This window comes from Sander lucioperca, chromosome 15 (assembly GCF_008315115.2).
Source record: "Sander lucioperca isolate FBNREF2018 chromosome 15, SLUC_FBN_1.2, whole genome shotgun sequence".
Taxonomy (NCBI): domain Eukaryota; kingdom Metazoa; phylum Chordata; class Actinopteri; order Perciformes; family Percidae; genus Sander; species Sander lucioperca.
In genome coordinates, this window is record NC_050187.1 from 34,117,802 (window position 1) to 34,132,438 (window position 14,637).

At 42.7% G+C, this 14,637-nt stretch overlaps 1 protein-coding gene and 10 non-coding genes across 11 annotated transcripts; 10 read left to right on the forward strand and 1 right to left on the reverse strand.

The window, feature by feature from the left end:
• Window positions 1-1,607: 1,607 nt before the first annotated feature.
• Window positions 1,608-7,233, reverse strand: LOC118493254 (E3 ubiquitin-protein ligase HECTD1-like). The gene is made up of 5 exons (XM_035992654.1): window positions 6,991-7,233; window positions 3,754-4,017; window positions 3,170-3,381; window positions 2,511-2,657; window positions 1,608-1,736 (listed from the first exon to the last, which is right to left on the reverse strand). The coding sequence occupies exons 1-5, from the start codon at window positions 7,031-7,033 to the stop codon at window positions 1,638-1,640; spliced, it is 765 nt and encodes a 254-aa protein (XP_035848547.1). The 5' UTR covers window positions 7,034-7,233; the 3' UTR covers window positions 1,608-1,637.
• A 1,554-nt stretch (window positions 7,234-8,787) lies between these two features.
• Window positions 8,788-8,860, forward strand: trnar-acg. Its single transcript has one exon. It is a non-coding gene; the product is annotated as a tRNA-Arg (tRNA).
• Window positions 8,861-9,199: 339 nt separating this feature from the next.
• trnah-gug lies at window positions 9,200-9,271 on the forward strand. The gene has a single exon. It is a non-coding gene; the product is annotated as a tRNA-His (tRNA).
• A 966-nt stretch (window positions 9,272-10,237) lies between these two features.
• Window positions 10,238-10,309, forward strand: trnah-gug. The gene has a single exon. It is a non-coding gene; the product is annotated as a tRNA-His (tRNA).
• A 961-nt stretch (window positions 10,310-11,270) lies between these two features.
• Window positions 11,271-11,342, forward strand: trnah-gug. Its single transcript has one exon. It is a non-coding gene; the product is annotated as a tRNA-His (tRNA).
• A 224-nt stretch (window positions 11,343-11,566) lies between these two features.
• On the forward strand, window positions 11,567-11,639 carry trnar-acg. Its single transcript has one exon. It is a non-coding gene; the product is annotated as a tRNA-Arg (tRNA).
• Window positions 11,640-11,978: 339 nt separating this feature from the next.
• trnah-gug lies at window positions 11,979-12,050 on the forward strand. The gene has a single exon. It is a non-coding gene; the product is annotated as a tRNA-His (tRNA).
• A 224-nt stretch (window positions 12,051-12,274) lies between these two features.
• Window positions 12,275-12,347, forward strand: trnar-acg. Its single transcript has one exon. It is a non-coding gene; the product is annotated as a tRNA-Arg (tRNA).
• A 339-nt stretch (window positions 12,348-12,686) lies between these two features.
• trnah-gug lies at window positions 12,687-12,758 on the forward strand. The gene has a single exon. It is a non-coding gene; the product is annotated as a tRNA-His (tRNA).
• A 224-nt stretch (window positions 12,759-12,982) lies between these two features.
• trnar-acg lies at window positions 12,983-13,055 on the forward strand. Its single transcript has one exon. It is a non-coding gene; the product is annotated as a tRNA-Arg (tRNA).
• A 339-nt stretch (window positions 13,056-13,394) lies between these two features.
• trnah-gug lies at window positions 13,395-13,466 on the forward strand. The gene has a single exon. It is a non-coding gene; the product is annotated as a tRNA-His (tRNA).
• The last annotated feature ends 1,171 nt before the right edge of the window (window positions 13,467-14,637 follow it).

Below are 14,637 nucleotides of genomic sequence, written 5' to 3' on the forward strand. Positions count from 1 at the left end.
TTTGGTGGAACATGTGTACGTTCAGAAGTAGTTTTAGTCGTGCAACAGAAAACTCAGATTGGACAGATAGTCTAGCTAGCTGTCTGGACTTACCCTGCAGAGATCTGAGGAGGAGTTAACCATAGTCCTCAGAAACAGACTATAGACAGACATCCGGCAGAAAATGAAGGACTTCCGGCAGAATTTCGGCGGCAATGGAGCAATCCGGGAACTGGAACATCGTGGATATAGACTACTCTTCTTTCAGTTACCGTTCATTTTTAGTAACTTTCTGTTTTGGTGTGAAGTGAAGGGGGCAAGGAGAGTGTGACCCACCTACCGGGCTGGTTAACGTTAACTGATGTTACAGAGGTCCGCTAAAACAAGCGCTAAAGTTAGCTCATGTCAGTAACGTTAACTATTAGAGTACGTGGCTATGTACGTAGGTACGTGGAGATAGTAACCCTACGCCGTAGACTGAAGTCACCTCTCAAAAAATGTAACACGTCGCAGCAACGCACGTCACTCGGCCGTGTCTTGGTAGCGTTGCATTCCCTAGGGGGACAGGGGGTACGTGTCCCCCTAGGGATACTCTGGAGCACTGCAGGGGGTACGAGTCCCCCTAGGGGTAGTCGGGAGCACTGCAGGGGGTACGTGTCCCCCTAGGGGTACTCTGGAGCACTGCAGGGGGTATGTGTCCCCCTAGGGGTAGTCGGGAGCACTGCAGGGGGTACGTGTCCCCCTAGGGGTACTCTGGAGCACTGCAGGGAGTACGTGTCCCCCTAGGGGTAGTCGGGAGCACTGCAGGGGGTACGTGTCCCCCTAGGGGTACTCTGGAGCACTGCAGGGAGTACGTGTCCCCCTAGGGGTAGTCTGGAGCACTGCAGGGGGTACGTGTCCCCCTAGGGGTAGTCTAGAGGACTGCAGGGGGTACGTGTCCCCCTAGGGGTAGTCTAGAGGACTGCAGGGGGTACGTGTCCCCCTAGGGGTACTCTGGAGGACTGCAGGGGGGTACGTGTCCCCCTAGGGGTAGTCTAGAGGACTGCAGGGGGTACGTGTCCCCCTAGGGGTAGTCTGGAGCACTGCAGGGGGTACGAGTCCCCCTAGGGGTAGTCTAGAGGACTGCAGGGGGTACGTGTCCCCCTAGGGGTAGTCTAGAGGACTGCAGGGGGTACGAGTCCCCCTAGGGGTACTCTGGAGGACTGCAGGGGGTACGAGTCCCCCTAGGGGTACTCTGGAGGACTGCAGGGGGTACGTAACATTTTTTGCCAAATGTTTTTCAGTTCCAAGGCTGTAGTTACTTCTACTGACTTTTTTTTCTCCAAGTTTGTCACTTTTTTCGAAGTTTGTCGCTTATTTGAATTTGCTGTCTCTTTTGTCGCCCTAGTGTTGCCTTCCTTCTTTCTACTGTGTTTTATTTTGAAGTTTTTATTACTATTTTCGACCTATTCTTGCCTTAAACTGTTCAAAGGGGGAACATTATTGAAAAGAGCTTAAGAACCACTGGACTGGAACATTTTTGGTGTTTTAGTCCTGTCAAGTTATCAGAATTCTTGTCCAGACTTGGTATGAGTACAGGTTCTCGTGACATCCCTATAGGTGAGAACTAATGGATTAATCGTTTCATCTTTGCAGCTCTAGAGGAAATCAACCCTGTGTTACCTTTCATCGTCTTCATTCTCGCTGAAAGCCGCCTTAAAGACATTGATCCTCTCCATTAAAGGCTTACAATCATGTTTCAGGTCCAGTTCAATACTCTGCAAACAAAATACACACAGAAAAACTCACTTCACATCCACCTTTAACTGTGTTTTAGGGTAAAGACCAGCACTGGAAGAAGTACTCAGATCCTTTACTGCAGTAAAAGTATTAATACCACACTGTAACAATACTCTGTTACAAGTTAGAGTCCTGCAGTGAAAATGTTCCTTCAGTAAAAGTCTGTAAGAATCATCAGGAGAATGTAGTTAAAGTATCAAAAGTAAAGAAGAATCCTCACGTTTTAGAAAGAGGAGAGGAGCCAAACAGGTCTGTCAATCAACGGTCTGTCTCTTTCCTTCTTTTCTTTGTCTCTTTCTGTCTCTTTCTCTTTTCTTTCTATCGAACCAGCTGTGTGTTCAAGGTCTGATCATCTCAGCGTGACTTGTAGTCGTTATATTGTCGGCTAGTTTACTTTAGAATCTTAATGTGTAAAGTAACTAGTAACTAAAGTAACTAGTAACTAAAGCTGTAACAGATGAATGTAGTGGAGTAACTAAAGTAACTAGTAACTAAAGCTGTAACAGATGAATGTAGTGGAGTAACTAAAGTAACTAGTAACTAAAGCTGTAACAGATGAATGTAGTGGAGTAAAAAGTCCAATATTTCTCTCTGAAATGTAGCGGAGTAGAAGTAGAAAGTGACATGAAAAGAAAAGACTCAAGTAAAGTACAAGTACCTCAACATGTGGACTGAAGTACAGTACTGGAGTAAATGTACTTAGTTACATTCCACCACCGGTGGACTTTGTTGGATTAAAAAGAAAGACTCACATTGTTGAGGACGGTGAACAGAGCCTGGACCAGGCCACTGCTACACATCTCGTACGGAGAAATGGTGTTTTCATCTTTTAAAACTACGATCAGGTTCTCCAGAGCCGTTTTCATCAGGTCCCTCCATGTGTTCTCCCCTTCGATACACTGACAACACAAACATATCACACCTTCATCAACACCTACTGTGTGTGTGTCTGTGTGTGTGTGCGTGTCTGTGTGTGCGTGTCTGTGTGTGCATGCATGTCCGTCTCTGCGTGTGTGTGTGTGTGTGTGCGTCTCTGCGTGCGTGTCTGTGTGCGTGTCTGTGTGTGCGTGCATGTCTGTCTCTGCGTGTGTGTGCATCTCTGCGTATGTATCTGTGTGCGTGTCTGTCTGTGTGTGTATGTGTATGTGTGTGTCTGTGTGTATGTCTGTATATATGTGTGTGTGTGTGTGTGTGTGTGTGTGTCTGTGTGTCTGTGTGTGCATCTCTGCGTATGTATCTGTGTGCATGTCTGTCTGTGTGTGTATGTGTATGTGTGTGTCTGTGTGTATGTCTGTATATATGTGTGTGTGTGTGTGTGTGTGTCTGTGTCTGTGTGTCTGTGTGTGTGTGTGTGTGTGTGTGTGTGTGTGTGTGTGTGTGTGTGTGTCTCTGTGTGTGTGTGTGTGAGCACCTGTCTGTTGGTGTGCAGCTCCCAGGCAGACTCCAGCTGTGTGGAGATGTTCCTCAGCGTGACCACCACTCCTCGGGGCATGCTCTCTACGGCCTTGAAGTGATCGTCGTACAGCTCCCTCGCCATGCTCTTCACCTTCTGCTTCGTCTTCTCCAGCTTCGACTTCAGCTTCCTGCCTCGCTTCCCCGTCCAGCCGGTCACAAACTCTGAGCCTGAACACATTCCACAAAAATATATATATACACACTCAAATGGATTCATTGATTACCTAAATAGTTGGCAATTTAGTTAATAATCGACAACTAATCAACTCATCTTTGCCGCTCTAAAATTATAGGCAAGAAGCTTTAAAGAGCAGAGGCAGAGACACACACACACACACACACACACACAGAGACACAGACAGACAAACACCGGTGACACACACACGCATGCACACAGAGAGACACACACAGACAGACACACAGAGACACAGAGAGACACACAGACAGACAGACAGAGAGAGAGACAGACACACAGAGACAGTTTGTATGTGATGTTGTGGATCTATGTGATCGATATAAACTAGAGATATAAAGTCTCACCCAGCGAAGTCTCGGCAGTGAACGAGTGCTTGGTTCCTCTGTTGGACTCGAAGACGAAGCCCGGCAGGTCTTCCTTCAGGATGGTGGCCTGCTGTCCGTCCGAGTTGTGGATGGCGATCTCTCCGTCCTTCAGGCAGGTCAGGGACCAGTTCCCCACGGTCAGCTTGGTGGGACCCACGCTGGACAGGATGGGCTGGCTGACGGTCACTGGCTTCACCTGACTCCTTGCTCGCTGCAGCTTCTCCAGGAACTCACTGCGAGACTCTGCACCGGGGACAAGAGGGGGAGCTGTTCAGTTTAGGGCTGCAACTAACGATTATTTTCATAGTCGATTAATCTGTCGATTATTTTCTCGATTAATCGATTAGTTGTTTGATCTATAAAAATGTCAAAACATGGTGAAAAATGTGGATCAGTGTTTCCCAAAGCCTAATAAGACGTCCTCAAACGTCTTGTTTTGTCCAAAACTCAAAAGATCTTCAGTTTACTGTCCCAGAGGAGAGAAGAAACTAGAAGATCTTCACATTTAACAAGCTGGAATCAGAGAAATCTGATTTTTTTTAATAGAAAAAATGACTCAATCGATTAATCGATTCATTGTTGCACCTCTAGTTCAGTTCAATTCATAGTTTCCTTCTTACCAGATGTAGTGTAGGAGCCACATATTGTATGCTGTTTATGGTCTCATTTACGTTGTCTGTTGATTATTGTGTTGTGCACTTATATTAGGCCGGCACGATGAATCGTTATAAAATCGCGATCTCGATTCACGATTTAATTTTTAAATGACTGATTTATTTTTTTCTTCAATTAATTTATTGAAAGCATTTGACATTTACATGTTTTAATTATGTAAAGACATGTTCAAGGAGTCCAGATAGAGTCTGTATCAGGGCCATATTTAGTCCAGATAGAGCCTGTATCAGGGCCATATTTAGTCCAGATAGAGCCTGTATCAGGGCCATATTTAGTCCAGATAGAGTCTGTATCAGGGCCATATTTAGTCCAGATAGAGCCTGTATCAGGGCCATATTTAGTCCAGATAGAGCCTGTATCAGGGCCATATTTAGTTCAGATAGAGTCTGTATCAGGGCCATATTTAGTCCAGATAGAGCCTGTATCAGGGCCATATTTAGTCCAGATAGAGCCTGTATCAGGGCCATATTTAGTCCAGATAGAGCCTGTATCAGGGCCATATTTAGTCCAGATAGAGCCTGTATCAGGGCCATATTTAGTCCAGATAGAGCCTGTATCAGGGCCATATTTAGTCCAGATAGAGCCTGTATCAGGGCCATATTTAGTCCAGATAGAGCCTGTATCAGGGCCATATTAGTCCAGATAGAGCCTGTATCAGGGCCATATTTAGTCCAGATAGAGCCTGTATCAGGGCCATAATTAGTCCAGATAGAGCCTGTATCAGGGCCATATTTAGTCCAGATAGAGCCTGTATCAGGGCCATATTTAGTCCAGATAGAGCCTGTATCAGGGCCATAATTAGTCCAGATAGAGCCTGTATCAGGGCCATATTTAGTCCAGATAGAGCCTGTATCAGGGCCATATTTAGTCCAGATAGAGCCTGTATCAGGGCCATATTTAGTTCAGATAGAGCCTGTATCAGGGCCATATTTAGTCCAGATAGAGCCTGTATCAGGGCCATATTTAGTCCAGATAGAGTCTGTATCAGGGCCATATTTAGTCCAGATAGAGCCTGTATCAGGGCCATATTTAGTCCAGATAGAGCCTGTATCAGGGCCATATTTAGTCCAGATAGAGCCTGTATCAGGGCCATATTTAGTCCAGATAGAGCCTGTATCAGGGCCATATTTAGTCCAGATAGAGCCTGTATCAGGGCCATAATTAGTCCAGATAGAGCCTGTATCAGGGCCATATTTAGTCCAGATAGAGCCTGTATCAGGGCCATATTTAGTCCAGATAGAGCCTGTATCAGGGCCATAATTAGTCCAGATAGAGCCTGTATCAGGGCCATATTTAGTCCAGATAGAGCCTGTATCAGGGCCATATTTAGTCCAGATAGAGCCTGTATCAGGGCCATATTTAGTTCAGATAGAGCCTGTATCAGGGCCATATTTAGTCCAGATAGAGCCTGTATCAGGGCCATATTTAGTCCAGATAGAGTCTGTATCAGGGCCATATTTAGTCCAGATAGAGCCTGTATCAGGGCCATATTTAGTCCAGATAGAGCCTGTATCAGGGCCATATTTAGTCCAGATAGAGCCTGTATCAGGGCCATATTTAGTTCAGATAGAGCCTGTATCAGGGCCATATTTAGTCCAGATAGAGCCTGTATCAGGGCCATATTTAGTCCAGATAGAGCCTGTATCAGGGCCATATTTAGTCCAGATAGAGCCTGTATCAGGGCCATATTTAGTCCAGATAGAGTCTGTATCAGGGCCATATTTAGTCCAGATAGAGCCTGTATCAGGGCCATATTTAGTCCAGATAGAGCCTGTATCAGGGCCATATTTAGTCCAGATAGAGCCTGTATCAGGGCCATATTTAGTCCAGATAGAGCCTGTATCAGGGCCATATTTAGTTCAGATAGAGTCTGTATCAGGGCCATATTTAGTCCAGATAGAGCCTGTATCAGGGCCATATTTAGTCCAGATAGAGTCTGTATCAGGGCCATATTTAGTCCAGATAGAGCCTGTATCAGGGCCATATTTAGTCCAGATAGAGCCTGTATCAGGGCCATATTTAGTTCAGATAGAACCTGTATCAGGGCCATATTTAGTCCAGATAGAGCCTGTATCAGGGCCATATTTAGTCCAGATAGAGTCTGTATCAGGGCCATATTTAGTCCAGATAGAGCCTGTATCAGGGCCATATTTAGTCCAGATAGAGCCTGTATCAGGGCCATATTTAGTTCTATGTGTTATATTATCACTATTTCTGGTAGCCTACTGTATTTAAATGGCCAGTATGGACTATATTTCCTTCATTCATTGAAGCCTCTGTGTTTACAGGCTTGTGGTGACGATCAATGTGCTGTAGGTGCCAAAAACAATCTATGTTTGGTTCTGCCAATTTGTTTTTTCGTGGTTTGTGTGCAATAAACATTATACTTCGTGAGAAAAAAATCGTGGCAGAGAATCGTGTTATCAATTCTAAGCTAAAAAATCATGATTCATATTTTTCCCCCAAATCGTGCAGGCCTAACTTATATTATATTGTAGGTATAACCCCTAAGTGTGCCATGATGAGTGAGTAGTTTAGTACCGGAGCTGTCCGACCCCCCCTCTGGACTCCCGCTGGAGTACATGGTGGCCAGCTTCCCGTCCAGGATGAAGCGGAACCAGCCGTTGGAGCCGTTGGAGAGTTCAAGCGCCGCGGCGTCGGACCAGATGTAGAGACAGTCCCTCCCTCTGATGATGGACCAGTCCTTCCAGTGGTAGGGCTTCCCCTGCTGGATCTCCCTGGCGTCTTCCTGCGCCTCCTCCTCCTACGGGACAGTACATGTGATTTAGCTGACGCTTTCATCCAAAGCGACTTCCAATAAAGTGCTTTCAACCTTGACTGTACAAACTCCGGACAGCAACAAGTAAGTGCAAGTACATATTTCTGATAAAGTTTAAAAAGCTACATCTATGATTGCAATAATAAAAAGAACTCTTCAAAATTTAGGCAAGGATATATTTTTACCTTTGTACAAATCCCTGGTAAGATCTCACCTTGAATATGCAAGCTCCGTCTGGTGTCCATATAAATTAAAATATGTAGAAAAAATTGAAAAGGTCCAGAGAAGAGCTACTAAATTAATTCCAGAATGAAAAACATGTCTTATGAAGATAGATTGAGGAATTAAGTTTACCGACTCTCGTGTTTAGGAGATACAGAGGAGATATGATTCAGGTGTATAAGCTTGTACAGGGAATATATGATGTAACAGGTGAGCCCATCTATCTTTCAGTTTTGGAATAATAGGTACGAGACACGAGGGGATTCTTTAAAACTTTACCCGAGAACATGCTTGTCTGAAAAGAGAAAGAACTTTTTCACGCTCTGTGCGGTAAAATCGTGGAATGAGCTTCCAGAAGAAGTTGTGCGTTCCCCTTCTATTAATTCCTTTAAGAATAGGCTGGACGCATTTTGCCTGTCAAAAGGTGTAATGTATAATTATAAAGCTTGTCATTAATTTATTTAATTAATTTATGAACCGTTCTTCTTCTTCAAGTATGAAATTAATGTGTTTTTATAAAATGTGAATGTGCATATATATTTTTTTTTTATTTTGACAAAAACATAAAACAAAAACGCCAAAAAAGTGACAAACAATTTGAAAAAAAATTGACAAAAACGTTGAGAAAAGTGTAGAAAAAGAACCACAAAATATCATATTTCGACCCAGAAAAACCCAAAGTTGCATAGTCGACGGGAAGACAACACGAGGGTTAAAGCTAATTTTTTTAAATTTATTGAAAAGATTTCTGGTACAGGATATACAATCCTCTATTCCAGACTCTAAAAGACACAAAACAAATATATATATATATATATATATATATATATATAATTACACTTTTCTCAACGTTTTTGTCAATTTTATTCAAATTGTTTGTCACTTTTTTGGCGGTTTTTTTATGTTTTTGTCAATTTTTTAACACGTTTTTTCAAAGCATCATTCTCTGTCTGTCTGTAAAACATAAATCGGCGCCTATGACGCCGTTTGCAACAACTTGACCACCTCCCCTGCTCCTTCAGCCACCACGCCGCTCCCACCCTCCACCCTCTCGGTCACTCCCTCACTCTCTGCGCCCCTGTGGTCAGGGGGGGTTAGAAGTTTGTTTATTGTAGAGAATGTTTAAAGGTAGTCTATATGCGTGGAGGTGAACTGCACATAAGCTATGGTATGTGTAGCGTGTGTGCGTGTTATGTGTGGTTTCTGCCTCCTTGTGTGTATGGTGTAGTGTCATTGTGTTTGTGTGTCTGACGTGTGATACCCTTGCCAACAAAGATCACCACTGTTTGCATGCAATAGTGTGAGAACTGAGCTGCTCCCTATGCTCTTCAAACATCGGGCTAGTGGCGCAATGGATAACGCGTCTGACTACGGATCAGAAGATTCTAGGTTCGACTCCTGGCTAGCTCGTACTGCTCTTTAGCTATTAAATCACTTGCTCCTCATTTCCAACTTTACTCCTGTACAAACTGTCTGTCAAAGTAAATTTACATCTATAAAGAGCCAAACAATGAGTAAATAGCATTTCAACATGTGCTAAAAAAGCTGTAAAATCTTCAGTATCATTCAAGCACAGCTATCATCAAGCTTTCTCTGTTGTTTTTCTAGAATCAGCAGTGCTAGATAAAACATCCGTGGAATTGTCGTTTGTTACTCATCAATTATGAATACCGAGAAAATAGCAGTATATTTGTGATTCAGAGTTCCAACTATGCTATCACAACAACGAGGCACTTGCAGTACCAAGTGGCCGTGATCGTATAGTGGTTAGTACTCTGCGTTGTGGTCGCAGCAACCCCGGTTCGAATCCGGGTCACGGCAGAGTGTAAAGCTACTTTTCTGTTGTTCCTTTGAATTACTCCACCCTCTGCTTCATTTTACATTGCTAGAAACTGGACAGCTTAGGCTAAAAGTCCTGCAATGGTGTGAGAACTGAGCTGCTCCCTAAACTCTTCAAACATCGGGCTAGTGTTGCAATGGATAACGCGTCTGACTACGGATCAGAAGATTCTAGGTTCGACTCCTGGCTAGCTCGTACTGCTCTTTATCTATTAATTCACTTGCTCCTCATTTCCAACGTTGCTCCTGTACAAACTGTCTGTCAAAGTAAATTTACATCTATAAAGAGCCAAACAATGAGTAAATAGCATTTCAACATGTGCTAAAGAAGCTCTAAGATCTTCAGTATCATTCAAGCACAGCTATCATCAAGCTTTCTCTGTTGTTTTTCTAGAATCAGCAGTGCTAGATAAACCATCCATGGAATTGTCGTTTGTTACTCATCATGGTGTGAGAACCGAGCTGCTCCCTATGCTCTCTGAACGTCGGGCTAAAATCTGCTTCAATCTGTACTAAATTTGTATGTGAAGTATATATAACCGTATCATCAGCATAAAGCAGAACAGAACACTTACAAATAGAGGGAAGATCATTAATAAATATGGAGAAAAGAAGTGGACCAAGCATTGATCCTTGAGGCACACCATATTGTTGAGTTATCTATCTAGCTGTCTATCAAAGTAAATGTACATCTATAAAGGGACAAGTAATTAGTAAATATTCTGTCAACATGTGCTAAAAAGACTTTAAATCCTACAAATTCAGTCAAGCACAGCTATCATCAAGCTTTCCCTGTTGTTTTTCTGGAATCAGCAGTGCTAAATAAACCATCTGTGGAATTGTCGTTTGTTACTCATCAATTAGGAATACCGAGAAAATAGCAGTATATTTCTGATTCAGAGTTCCAACTATGCTATCACAACAACTAGGCACTTGCAATACCAAATGGCCGTGATCGTATAGTGGCTAGTACTCTGCGTTGTGGCCGCAGCAACCCTGGTTCGAATCCGGGTCACGGCAGAGTGTAAAGCTACTTTTCTGTTGTTCCTTTGAATTACTCCACCCTCTGCTTCATTTTACATCGATAGAAACTGGACAGCTTAGGCTAAAAGTCCTGCAATGGTGTGAGAACTGAGCTGCTCCCTAAACTCTTCAAACATCGGGCTAGTGTTGCAATGGATAACGCGTCTGACTACGGATCAGAAGATTCTAGGTTCGACTCCTGGCTAGCTCGTACTGCTCTTTATCTATTAATTCACTTGCTCCTCATTTCCAACGTTGCTCCTGTACAAACTGTCTATCAAAGTAAATTTACATCTATAAAGAGCCAAACAATGAGTAAATAGCATTTCAACATGTGCTAAAAAAGCTCTAAGATCTTCAGTATCATTCAAGTACAGCTATCATCAAGCTTTCTCTGTTGTTTTTCTAGAATCAGCAGTGCTAGATAAACCATCATGGAATTGTCGTTTGTTACTCATCATGGTGTGAGAACCGAGCTGCTCCCTATGCTCTCTGAACGTCGGGCTAAAATCTGCTTCAATCTGTACTAAATTTGTATGTGAAGTATATATAACCGTATCATCAGCATAAAGCAGAACAGAACACTTACAAATAGAGGGAAGATCATTAATAAATATGGAGAAAAGAAGTGGACCAAGCATTGATCCTTGAGGCACACCATACTGTTGAGTTATCTATCTGTCTATCAAAGTAAATATACATCTATAAAGAGCCAAGTAATGAGTAAATATTCTGTCAACATGTGCTAAAAAAACTCTAAATCCTACAAATTCAGTCAAGCACAGCTATCATCAAGCTTTCCCTGTTGTTTTTCTAGAATCAGCAGTGCTAAATAAACCATCTGTGGAATTGTCGTTTGTTACTCATCAATTAGGAATACCGAGAAAATAGCAGTATATTTCTGATTCAGAGTTCCAACTATGCTATCACAACAACTAGGCACTTGCAATACCAAATGGCCGTGATCGTATAGTGGCTAGTACTCTGCGTTGTGGCCGCAGCAACCCCGGTTCGAATCCGGGTCACGGCAGAGTGTAAAGCTACTTTTCTGTTGTTCCTTTGAATTACTCCACCCTCTGCTTCATTTTACATCGATAGAAACTGGACAGCTTAGGCTAAAAGTCCTGCAAGAGGCCCCACAGTTTGAGTACAACAACAATTTGAATGGCCTTCTATACCCTTGCCAACAAAGATCACAACTGTTTGCATGCAATGGTGTGAGAACTGAGCTGCTCCCTATGCTTGCTGAATGTAGGGCTAGTGGCGCAATGGATAACGCGTCTGACTACGAATCAGAAGATTCTAGATTCAACTCCTGGCTAGCTCGTACTGCTCTTTAGCTATTAAATCACTTGCTCCTCATTTCGAACTTTACTCTGGTACAAACTGTCTATCAAAGTAAATGTACATCTATAAAGAGCCAAACAATGAGTAAATAGCATTTCAACATGTGCTAAAAAAGCTCTAAGATCTTCAGTATCATTCAAGCACAGCTATCATCAAGCTTTCTCTGTTGTTTTTCTAGAATCAGCAGTGCTAGATAAACCATCCGTGGAATTGTCGTTTGTTACTCATCAATTATGAATACCGAGAAAATAGCAGTATATTTGTGATTCAGAGTTCCAACTATGCTATCACAACAACGAGGCACTTGCAGTACCAAGTGGCCGTGATCGTATAGTGGTTAGTACTCTGCGTTGTGGTCGCAGCAACCCCGGTTCAAATCCGGGTCACGGCAGAGTGTAAAGCTACTTTTCTGTTGTTCCATTGAATTACTTCACCCTCTGCTTCATTTTACATTGCTAGAAACTGGACAGCTTAGGCTAAAAGTCCTGCAAGAGGCCCCACATTTTGAGTACAACAAAAATTTGAATGGCCTTCTATACCCTTGCCAACAAAGATCACCACTGTTTGCATGCAATAGTGTGAGAACTGAGCTGCTCCCTATGCTCTTCAAACATCGGGCTAGTGGCGCAATGGATAACGCGTCTGACTACGGATCAGAAGATTCTAGGTTCGACTCCTGGCTAGCTCGTACTGCTCTTTAGCTATTAAATCACTTGCTCCTCATTTCCAACTTTACTCCTGTACAAACTGTCTATCAAAGTAAATGTACATCTATAAAGAGCCAAACAATGAGTAAATAACATTTCAACATGTGCTAAAGAAGCTCTAAATTCCTCAGTATCATTCAAGCACAGCTATCATCAAGCTTTCTCTGTTGTTTTTCTGGAATCAGCAGTGCTAGATAAACCATCTGTGGAATTGTCGTTTGTTACTCATCAATTATGAATACCGAGAAAATAGCAGTATATTTGTGATTCAGAGTTCCAACTATGCTATCACAACAACGAGGCACTTGCAGTACCAAGTGGCCGTGATCGTATAGTGGTTAGTACTCTGCGTTGTGGTCGCAGCAACCCCGGTTCGAATCCGGGTCACGGCAGAGTGTAAAGCTACTTTTCTGTTGTTCCTTTGAATTACTCCACCCTCTGCTTCATTTTACATCGATAGAAACTGGACAGCTTAGGCTAAAAGTCCTGCAAGAGGCCCCACAGTTTGAGTACAACAACAATTTGAATGGCCTTCTATACCCTTGCCAACAAAGATCACAACTGTTTGCATGCAATGGTGTGAGAACTGAGCTGCTCCCTATGCTCTCTGAATGTAGGGTTAGTGGCGCAATGGATAACGCGTCTGACTACGGATCAGAAGATTCTAGGTTCGACTCCTGGCTAGCTCGTACTGCTCTTTAGCTATTAAATCACTTGCTCCTCATTTCCAACTTTACTCCTGTACAAACTGTCTATCAAAGTAAATTTACATCTACAGAGAGCCAAACAATGAGTAAATAGCATTTCAACATGTGCTAAAAAAGCTGTAAAATCTTCAGTATCATTCAAGCACAGCTATCATCAAGCTTTCTCTGTTGTTTTTCTAGAATCAGCAGTGCTAGATAAAACATCCGTGGAATTGTCGTTTGTTACTCATCAATTATGAATACCGAGAAAATAGCAGTATATTTGTGATTCAGAGTTCCAACTATGCTATCACAACAACGAGGCACTTGCAGTACCAAGTGGCCGTGATCGTATAGTGGTTAGTACTCTGCGTTGTGGTCGCAGCAACCCCGGTTCGAATCCGGGTCACGGCAGAGTGTAAAGCTACTTTTCTGTTGTTCCTTTGAATTACTCCACCCTCTGCTTCATTTTACATTGCTAGAAACTGGACAGCTTAGGCTAAAAGTCCTTCAATGGTGTGAGAACTGAGCTGCTCCCTAAACTCTTCAAACATCGGGCTAGTGTTGCAATGGATAACGCGTCTGACTACGGATCAGAAGATTCTAGGTTCGACTCCTGGCTAGCTCGTACTGCTCTTTATCTATTAATTCACTTGCTCCTCATTTCCAACGTTGCTCCTGTACAAACTGTCTGTCAAAGTAAATTTACATCTATAAAGAGCCAAACAATGAGTAAATAGCATTTCAACATGTGCTAAAGAAGCTCTAAGATCTTCAGTATCATTCAAGCACAGCTATCATCAAGCTTTCTCTGTTGTTTTTCTAGAATCAGCAGTGCTAGATAAACCATCCATGGAATTGTCGTTTGTTACTCATCATGGTGTGAGAACCGAGCTGCTCCCTATGCTCTCTGAACGTCGGGCTAAAATCTGCTTCAATCTGTACTAAATTTGTATGTGAAGTATATATAACCGTATCATCAGCATAAAGCAGAACAGAACACTTACAAATAGAGGGAAGATCATTAATAAATATGGAGAAAAGAAGTGGACCAAGCATTGATCCTTGAGGCACACCATATTGTTGAGTTATCTATCTAGCTGTCTATCAAAGTAAATGTACATCTATAAAGAGCCAAGTAATTAGTAAATATTCTGTCAACATGTGCTAAAAAGACTTTAAATCCTACAAATTCAGTCAAGCACAGCTATCATCAAGCTTTCCCTGTTGTTTTTCTGGAATCAGCAGTGCTAAATAAACCATCTGTGGAATTGTCGTTTGTTACTCATCAATTAGGAATACCGAGAAAATAGCAGTATATTTCTGATTCAGAGTTCCAACTATGCTATCACAACAACTAGGCACTTGCAATACCAAATGGCCGTGATCGTATAGTGGCTAGTACTCTGCGTTGTGGCCGCAGCAACCCTGGTTCGAATCGGGTCACGGCAGAGTGTAAAGCTACTTTTCTGTTGTTCCTTTGAATTACTCCACCCTCTGCTTCATTTTACATCGATAGAAACTGGACAGCTTAGGCTAAAAGTCCTGCAAGAGGCCCCACAGTTTGAGTACAACAACAATTTGA

Coding starts and splice junctions, on each gene's coding strand:
- LOC118493254 (XM_035992654.1), bottom strand. CDS start 7,033: ATGTACTCCAGCGGGAGTCCAGAGGGGGGGTCGGACAGCTCCG. Junction 4,018..6,990: donor GGGGGGGTCGGACAGCTCCG/GTACTAAACTAC, acceptor TCCCCGGTGCAG/AGTCTCGCAGTGAGTTCCTG. Junction 3,382..3,753: donor CACTGCCGAGACTTCGCTGG/GTGAGACTTTAT, acceptor GAATGTGTTCAG/GCTCAGAGTTTGTGACCGGC.